Source organism: Sinocyclocheilus grahami, unplaced genomic scaffold, assembly GCF_001515645.1.
Source record: "Sinocyclocheilus grahami isolate Dianchi unplaced genomic scaffold, SAMN03320097.WGS_v1.1 scaffold694.1, whole genome shotgun sequence".
NCBI lineage: Eukaryota > Metazoa > Chordata > Actinopteri > Cypriniformes > Cyprinidae > Sinocyclocheilus > Sinocyclocheilus grahami.
In genome coordinates, this window is record NW_015505873.1 from 383,441 (window position 1) to 394,377 (window position 10,937).

At 37.5% G+C, this 10,937-nt stretch overlaps 1 protein-coding gene across 1 annotated transcript in view; it reads left to right on the plus strand.

The window, feature by feature from the left end:
• Positions 1 to 10,937, plus strand: part of glis3 (GLIS family zinc finger 3) — a 47,454-nt gene that overhangs the window by 14,560 nt on the left and 21,957 nt on the right. The window contains exon 5 of the mRNA XM_016243553.1: positions 754 to 1,264. Coding sequence (XP_016099039.1) covers positions 754 to 1,264 — 511 coding nt within the window. The remainder of the gene's footprint in view (positions 1 to 753; positions 1,265 to 10,937) is intronic.

The window sequence follows — 10,937 nt, forward strand, 5'->3', positions numbered from 1 at the left end:
CCTCCGACGTGACGTCGAGAGTGACCGACTGAAAGGGAACTAAGAAGAAACATAGTTATTTCAACAAAAAAACATCAATTGTGACCCTGGAGCACAAAAGCAGTCATAAGTAGCACGAGTAGCTATATTTGTAGCAATATCCAACAATACATTGTATGGGTCAAAATGATAGATTTTTCTTTTATGCCAAAAATCATTAGGATATTAAGTAAAGATCATGTTCCATGAAGATATTTTGTAAATTTCCTACCGTAAATATATCAAAACTTAATGTTTGATTAGTAATATGCATTGCTAAGAACTTCATTTGAACAACTTTAAAGATGATTTTCTCAATATTTAGATTTTTTTGCACCCTCAGATTCCAGATTTTCAAATAGTTGTATCTCAGCCAAATATTGTCCTATCCTAACAAACCATACATCAATGGGAAGATTATTTATTCAGCTTTCAGATGATGCATAAATCTCAATTAAAAAAAATTTACCCTTATGACTGGTTTTGTGGTCCAGGGTCACATATGTGAAATGTAACGCAGGGAATTCTAGGAATGTCAATTTACGGTTATTAACTGTAAATTATACATTATTTTTCCACTTCCAAAAATTTTATTTTACCGTAAAATTGTAATGCAATGTCCAATACAGTTTTTCACAGTATATAGTAGGGGAACTTACCATTAACTAATTAATAGGGTTTTACTGTAGCATTTTTACAGTTATTTACCATTAAAATCACGGTCATTTCTTACAGTGCACTAGAAGACCAGTTCACCAATCTAGCAGTGGAGCACCAACTTCTACCTGGACAGGAGATCCAAACTGGGACAAAAAACAGCCTGTCGCCTTCAATACAGCTTCAATTTGAACTGGCCGCTATTATTAGGACTCCTAGTCCTCCTAGAGGCCCTCCACCGCCCTATAACGCCCATCTGCGAGCATCTCACGTTCAGATCCCAGCGGTCTCTCAGGCGTCTTCAGACAACCTCAGGGTCTTTCCGTCGACTCTCGGCCCGATGCTGGAGGAGGACGAGGAGGACGTCAGCGGAGGACACTGCTGCCGTTGGCTGGACTGCGGCGCTGTTTACGGCCAGCGAGAGGAGCTGGTCAAGCACATCGAGAAGATCCACATCGACCAGCGCAAGGGCGAGGACTTCACCTGCTTCTGGGCCGAGTGTCCTCGCAAACACAAGCCTTTCAACGCACGCTACAATCTCCTCATCCACATGAGGATCCACTCCGGGGAGAAACCCAACAAATGCTCGGTGAGTCGATCGAGTTTTAAATCTGTGAGTAAAAGGCCTCTATATGTGACCCTGGACCACAAAGCCAGTCATATAGGTTAATTTATATAGCTGAATAAATAAGCTTTCCATTGATGTGTGGTTTGTTAGGATCGGACAATATTTTGAAAATCTGGAATCTGAGGGAGCAAAAAAATCTAAATATTGAGAAAATCATCTTTAAAGTTGTTCAAATGAAGTTCTTAGCAATGCATATTACTAATCAAACATTAAGTTTTGATATATTTACGGTAGGAGATTTACAAAATATCTTCATGGAACATGATCTTTACTTAATATCCTAATGATTTTTGGCATAAAAGAAAATATAATAATTATTATATAATTTTATAATAATTTTTTATAATTTTGACCTATACAATGTATTGTTGGCTATTGCTACAAATATACCTGTGCTGCTTAAGACTGCTTTTGTGACTTTTATGACTGCTTGTGCAAGCACAGGCTAAAAAATAAATACATGCAATAACAGTAAATAATAATAATGCATACACACACACACACACAAAAAATTACTGTATATACATATATATATATATATACTGTATATATATATATACACACCAAATGTTATGCAATATATAACAAAGTGATATGCAAAAAAACAATATAGCAAATAACTTTGATATATTTGTAAAAATACAACTTTTATGTGAAATATAGGTAATTTATAAGAAATATAGCAATAATAATTATTTTAAATAATAAACAATAAAATAATAAAAAGAATTTACTGGAATAAAATAAAATAAAAAACATATTTTTATTTAAATTAGTTGCTAAGGCAACATTTCTCATTTTAATTTAGTTTAACATGAAGTACTAAAATAACAAACTGAAAAATGTAAAACTATATAGACATATTACAAAAACGACTAAAAATGACAAACACAAAAATTACTGAAATTTCAAAATGGAAAAAAGCTAAATATAAAACAACAAATTTGTATAAAAATCTCTTTATATTACACTCTAATATTGAGTGTATATATTGTATATGTTACATTAATAGAAAACAATATTAGTATCTCAATGATACTTTATAATGATACTATAAAATATAAAAAACAAACATATTATTTAGTATTTTTTAACTGGTTGCCAAAGCAGCATTTCTTAACTTGAAGTACTAAAATAACTAAAACTGAAATAAAAAAAATATAAAAACTGCATAGACATATTAAATTAAAACTAGTAATAAAAAGCTTTACTTACTAAGTAAAAGATGTTTAATTACTAAAACATTTTATATATAAAGTTGCTTAAAAGCTTTACCTTTTTGGTTCCATAGAAGCATTCAGTCAAAGGTTCTTTAAAGAACCATCTTTCTTAGCTTTTTATAATCTGAAGAACCTTCTTTTGCGACAAAGAAGCTTTTGTGAAACAGAAAGGTTCTTCAGATGTTATGTTATGTTAGCACTTATTTTTAAGAGTGTGTATATATATATATATATATATGTATACACATACAGCAAAAGCAATAACTAACACTATTTAAGTAATATTTTAATTGTAAATATGCTATCAAAATATCAGATGGTAAAGTGACAGTGCAGATATGACATTTATCATAAGTAAGTGACTGACACAGTGTTACATTTCAGAATCCTTTTGTTCTCCACCGAACACTTTTCTGGTTCAGTTCCAGTGCTTCAGAGGTGAAAGTATCTTCTGTATCTTCGTTTAATGTGCAGACACGGCTGTACATAAGCCAACACCGTTCAAAACAACGCTCTCTTTGCAATCGTGTTCCCAACACGAACCACGTTAGAATAAAAGGTTTCTAGATTGAACTTTTGATATCATTAAAGAACCATTAAGAAACTTTTTATTTAGAATAATTAAGAGATGTGCACAAACAAGCACTTTACTAAATGCTTGTGTTTTGCATTAGTGTGCAGGAGGACGGCTTCATCCATTGATCTCTTGTATTTCATTTTTGCAGCACATTGCAGCACTGCAGTGCTTCAGGGTATTACTTGTTTTCTTCTGTCTGTTGTTGCAGCATTAACAGCACTTCTACTGCAGAAAAGGCCCTCTATGTCTTTGTGTTTAGGAGAGACTCTTCTGAAGCTAATAATCACCATTAAGACATTAACACGAAACAAAATCCCTGGCGATATAATCAGTATAGTTGTGTGCTTTAATGTGCTGTTGTGGAGAAGAGTGAGTTTTTCTCCTCTCTTTTAACTCCAGCCATCAGCTAATTAGTGATTATCCTTTATAATTGACATGGGAGTTTGTGCAATTACGCCGTTATTAAAAAGGGACAGAATACTCACATTTAAGCTCTGGAAGAGACACGACTGCCTCCTGCCATGCGCTTCAATCAAATGGACAGCATAAATGTGCTTTAAAAAAAGTTAAATATATTTAAAGGGATAGTTCAGCCATAAATGAAGGTCATTATTTACTCACATCTTGTTGTGTGATTTACTTTCGTCTGTGAAACACAAAAGGAGACGATTAGCAGATGCATGTTTGGGACTGACAGCATCAGTCATTCACCTTCTTACATTTCGTCTTATATTTCAAAAAATAAATTAAAGGGGTTACAAAGCAGGGTTTCTGTGGGTCTTAAAACGCATTAATCTGCTCTTCCAGTCTTACATTTCTAAAGTCATGGCTTTAAATGTTGCACATACTGCCAAAAAAAGAATATCTTATCTCAGTATTTTTTATTAAGGATGTTTATATATTTGTTTTCCTGTACAAAATATCTAAACATCCTTAAATCAAGATACATTTACTTTAAGCACAAACTGAAGAACTTATAATGAAGAAATTAAGTCTTGTTTTCTGAGAAATGTGAGTTTTGGTGTTGTTTGGTCATCTTTGACTGAAAATTTTTTTACATTTTGGGTTTTTGAAATGTTTTAATTCAGTGGAATGGTGTGAAACTTAGTAAAGTTTCAGCAGTTTTTGCTATTGTATGTGAACTCACACACACTCACACACACACACACTCACACACACACACACACACACACACACACACTCTCTCTCTCTCTCTGTCTCACACACACAAACGCACACACTCACACAGACACACACACACAGACACACACACACACACTCTCTCTCTCTCTCTGTCTCACACACACAAACGCACACACTCACACAGACACACACACACAGACACACACACACACACTCTCTCTCTCTCTCTGTCTCACACACACAAACGCACACACTCACACAGACACACACACACAGACACACACACACACACTCTCTCTCTCTCTCTGTCTCACACACACAAACGCACACACTCACACAGACACACACACACAGACACACACACACACACTCTCTCTCTCTCTCTGTCTCACACACACAAACGCACACACTCACACAGACACACACACACAGACACACACACACACACTCTCTCTCTCTCTCTGTCTCACACACACAAACGCACACACTCACACAGACACACACACACAGACACACACACACACACTCTCTCTCTCTCTCTGTCTCACACACACAAACGCACACACTCACACAGACACACACACACAGACACACACACACACACTCTCTCTCTCTCTCTGTCTCACACACACAAACGCACACACTCACACAGACACACACACACAGACACACACACACACACTCTCTCTCTCTCTCTGTCTCACACACACAAACGCACACACTCACACAGACACACACACACAGACACACACACACACACTCTCTCTCTCTCTCTGTCTCACACACACAAACGCACACACTCACACAGACACACACACACAGACACACACACACACACTCTCTCTCTCTCTCTGTCTCACACACACAAACGCACACACTCACACAGACACACACACACAGACACACACACACACACTCTCTCTCTCTCTCTCTCTCTCTCACACACACACACTCACACACACACACACACTCTCTCTCTCTGTCTCACACACACAAACGCACACACTCACACGCACACACTCACACACACACACACACTCTCTCTCTCTGTCTCACACACACAAACGCACACACTCACACAGACACACACACACAGACACACACACACACACTCTCTCTCTCTCTCTGTCTCACACACACAAACGCACACACTCACACAGACACACACACACAGACACACACACACACACTCTCTCTCTCTCTCTGTCTCACACACACAAACGCACACACTCACACAGACACACACACACAGACACACACACACACACTCTCTCTCTCTCTCTGTCTCACACACACAAACGCACACACTCACACAGACACACACACACAGACACACACACACACACTCTCTCTCTCTCTCTGTCTCACACACACAAACGCACACACTCACACAGACACACACACACAGACACACACACACACACTCTCTCTCTCTCTCTGTCTCACACACACAAACGCACACACTCACACAGACACACACACACAGACACACACACACACACTCTCTCTCTCTCTCTGTCTCACACACACAAACGCACACACTCACACAGACACACACACACAGACACACACACACACACTCTCTCTCTCTCTCTCTCTCTCTCACACACACACACTCACACACACACACACACACACACTCACAGCTCATTTTTTTAAATATCAACCTCAAATTTGGAACACAATTTGTTTAGATTTTAGAGTAAAACGTGTTTTGGTGAATATATATTTCATATAAAATTTTAAAATAGTATTTTTGTGTATCTGTCATAATTTTTTAATAGTAACAATTAATAATTAAACTAATAATATAACAATTAAACTTTTTAATAGTTACACTTTTTTAAACCTTTTTCAATTCCGCAATAATTTACCAAGTGTCTTCTTCAAAAAGAGACCCAACTTAAGACTGTGCTCCAAATCATTCAGGATTTACAACAGTTTACATTGGAAAAATACATTTTCAGGTTTATGCTCAAAAAGTCCATAGCAGGTTATAATAGATTATAATGGATAATAATTATAATTATAATGGATTATAATTCCCTTTCAGTGATTTGGTAAAGCTTTTCTGACTCCATTGGCAAACATTTATTCTCATTTTAATAAAAAACAACATTTCATACAGTTTCTCAGAAAACAAAACATATGTCATTTTGTTTCTAAATGTATCTTGATTTAAGAAAATGTAGTCAATTAAACACATAAAGAATCAGAAGTACAGTTAAAAAATGCTTCCATATTCTACATAAAATGTTCTTTTGCAAAATGAATTAAAGTGATGGAGATCTGTTGGAAGTGGTATTTTCAAACTGCTGCTAATCAACTTATTTACTACATTTACATTTAGAGACCATATATTGGCATATTGTGTATTGATGTAAAAGTCTTAATTTGACTTTCATAAAACCTGCAAAGTATCATTCATTCAATATTCTAATACAATTAGTGATGAGGAAAATTGAGCTGAAACCCTGGAAGTGGTACAAAAACATTTTAAATGCATAGAAACAAAAATGCTGATAAAAACATTTTACAGTGCATGCAAAACTCACCACTGTGCAAGGCTGTTGCTATGCAGTTGCTAGGGTGTTCTTAGTGCCTTTAACACGTTGCTATGGGGTCGCTAGGGTGTTGTGGTTGTTCAGTGTTAGGGGTTTGATCAGATCATCTCTAGTAGAGAACGTTTCTCATCTAGACCCTGTAGAGTTGGTAAACTGCCTGCATGTTTGTCCTCTGGTGTTGTGATTTTCTTCAGGAGCGTGTTGTTTCCTTCAGCGATCAGAGCTGATCAATCATTAATAGCGCACACATACCTGTGGTCAAGCTTTAGCTCTGCACACTTACTCATTAAAGAAGCCTCTGCTGTTGCCATGGCGTCAGATGGTTTTCCAGTGAGCGTAAGGAAAGACAAAGAAAGACAAAACTCTTTCCTGTGTAAAGCGCAATACATTCTAAAAAATGCTGGGTTGTTTCAACCCAACTTTGGGTCAAATATGGACTAACCCAAACGTTGGGTTAAATTTTTATATTACATTTTTAACCCTGAAGTTGGGTTAGTCCATATTTGACCCAAAGTTGGGTTGAAACACCTGGCAACTTCATATTAATACTACAAACCCATCTAAACACCAATTCGACGTATAAGTGTGTACACTAATAAAAAATGCAAATCTTTTACATATTTGTTTTTGCACGTGATACCATGCTAAAGAGTTTCTGTTGCACAAATGAATATGGTAATAATTGGGTATGATTGTATATTATTATGATACTATCCCTGTACCATGGTAGCACACAGTGCTTGTTGTGCTTGATGCCTCTGGCTGTGATTGTGATAATCTGATTAGCACATGCCCTATAGATGCCAAAGCTGAAACTCTGTTGTTTTCTTAGTCGCTTAATGCAATCATCATCACGATCAGATCTGCCAAGAGTAGTGGAATAGGAGGGAAAGCACTCTCTAATCTGTCTCTTAAGAAAGCGCTCTTTGTTCATGCGGAAGGGGATCAGAGCTTTTAAACGTTTAACAGATGCGATCTCAAACAACAGAGCTTCAAACGCCCGTCACAGCGAGTTTCACTCGTTTCGATCATGTGAGTGATCCCTCGTCCTCCAATTTCCAGTTGCTTTTGTTAACTTTACGATTGGGATCGACCTTTCACTTCAAACCCACATAAGAATATAAAGGCCTTACGTTCTGCTTTATGGTACAAGCGAATGCAATAATTCATCACTTCAAATAGTTCAAATAGTTCGCAAGAACAACAGATATTAAATAGCCTACTGTCTTGTGTTTTATTAAAATTGATTATAATGGATATCTCAAAAGGACATGCACTTGTGCGCGGCGCAAGCCATTCTCTGCCATTAAATTGGTAAGTGCAAGCAGGACATTTTTTGTGTTATTAAGTAATAAGCCTTTAGAACAACATTAAGGTGAGTAGTCACTCTAGTTCACACAGTTCCAATAAATTGTGATGGGTTAAATAAACTCAATATAAACTCAATAAGCACAGCCGCGACTACAGTCAAGCGCAGACCAGTATTGAAGTGCACAGGAAATAATTTAATTTATAGTCATATTTAAAGCAGTTTATATTCATATTGAGTACTGATTGATGTTCACTTGGATTTTTTTCCCCATTGAGGGGAAATAACTTAATACTCTGTCATTTATAGCCGTATGGTAAAATGTATATTTTTACTTGTGTAACGTTACGTTCAAAATAACTACAAAATGTCATGCCTTTGAAAAATAAAGAGAACAACAGAATGCGCTGCTTTAGCGCGTCTCGGTCTCCTTGAGCATCTTTCCGGCGCATGCCACAAACATGAACCACAGCAAATACTTCTCTTTTAAAGAGGCTTCATTTAGATTATTTGACATTAAATGCATCATATAAGTCACTTTGGAATAAATCACAGTAGGCCTATGTATATGATACAATTTTTTTGTGGTGAACTAACCCTTTAAGCCTTTTAGAATTTCCCTTTCCTAGCCTTAAATAAATGATAATGAAAAGTTGTAGTTGTCTGGGTGATGTTAAACACGCGGAGGAACGTTTGCTCGACTGCTGGCACTCGCTGTCATTATGCGACGGCGTATGGCGTGCTGCCACGCTTGTGACTTTGAGCGGCACATTGGAGCCATGTTGCTGTCTATTCAGGGCTCGGTCTCTGCGAGCGGCCAACAGGACTCTGAGATTTATTAAATAAAGTCCGTGTGAAAGGTCCTCGAGTGCACAGACACGGCTGGACGTCTGTTTTCCCAGCGGGCCTGATCTGAATGCTTATTGATCGGCTCTTCTCTGTGGCTGGCGTTTGTGAGGCAGAGGATAGCTGGGATGGTTAAGGTGTAGTTTAGCTTCTTAATGATTCACTGGTGATTATGGCAGCTGCAGTTATTACTTCTGACTTTAATGACTCTTGTCAGAGAGCTCAGGGGCTTCGGGTCCAAGATAAATGCTCCCAGATCAGTCGTTGTCTGCCTGTAGGACATCTATCTATCTATCTATCTATCCATCCATCCATCCATCCATCCATCCATCCATCCGACTGTCTATTTCTCCATCTGTCTATCTATCTATCCATCCATCCATCCATCCATCCACCCATCCATCCATCCATCCATCCATCTATCCGTCGGTCTATTTCTCCATCTGTCTATCCATCTATCTACCCTACTATGTATTTATCTGACCTATTCAGCTATTTCTGATTATAGATCCATCTATCTAACCTATTTGTCTATCCAAGTATCTATCAATCTGGCTATCTATTCATCCATCCATCCGTCTTTCTATCTGTCTGACTATCCATCCATCCATCATCTATGTATTAGACTGTCTATTTCTCCATCTGTCTGTCTGTCTATCTATCCATCCATCCATCATCTATCTATTAGACTGTCTATTTCTCCATCTGTCTGTCTGTCTGTCTATCTATCCATCCATCCATCATCTATCTATTAGACTGTCTATTTCTCCATCTGTCTGTCTGTCTGTCTATCTATCCATCCATCCATCATCTATCTATTAGACTGTCTATTTCTCCATCTGTCTGTCTGTCTGTCTATCTATCCATCCATCCATCATCTATCTATTAGACTGTCTATTTCTCCATCTGTCTGTCTGTCTGTCTATCTATCCATCCATCCATCATCTATCTATTAGACTGTCTATTTCTCCATCTGTCTGTCTGTCTGTCTATCTATCCATCCATCCATCATCTATCTATTAGACTGTCTATTTCTCCATCTGTCTGTCTGTCTGTCTATCTATCCATCCATCCATCATCTATCTATTAGACTGTCTATTTCTCCATCTGTCTGTCTATCTGTCTATCCATCCATCCATCCATCCATCCATCATCTATCTATTAGACTGTCTATTTCTCCATCTGTCTGTCTGTCTATCTATCTATCCATCCATCCATCCATCCATCATCTATCTATTAGACTGTCTATTTCTCCATCTGTCTGTCTGTCTATCTATCTATCCATCCATCCATCCATCCATCATCTATCTATTAGACTGTCTATTTCTCCATCTGTCTGTCTGTCTATCTATCTATCCATCCATCCATCCATCCATCATCTATCTATTAGACTGTCTATTTCTCCATCTGTCTGTCTGTCTATCTATCTATCCATCCATCCATCCATCCATCATCTATCTATTAGACTGTCTATTTCTCCATCTGTCTGTCTGTCTATCTATCTATCCATCCATCCATCCATCCATCATCTATCTATTAGACTGTCTATTTCTCCATCTGTCTGTCTGTCTATCTATCTATCCATCCATCCATCCATCCATCATCTATCTATTAGACTGTCTATTTCTCCATCTGTCTGTCTGTCTATCTATCTATCCATCCATCCATCCATCCATCATCTATCTATTAGACTGTCTATTTCTCCATCCGTCCGTCCATCTATCCGATTATGTCTATCCATCTATCTACCCTACTATGCATTTATCTGATCTATTCAACTATTTCTGACTATAGATCCATCTCTCTATCCTATTTGTCTATCCAAGTATCTATCAATCTGTCTATCTATTCATCCATCCATCCATCATCTATCTATTAGACTGTCTATTTCTCCATCTGTCTGTCTGTCTGTCTGTCTGTCTGTCTATCTATCTATCTATCTATCTATCTATCTATCTATCTATCCATCCGTCTG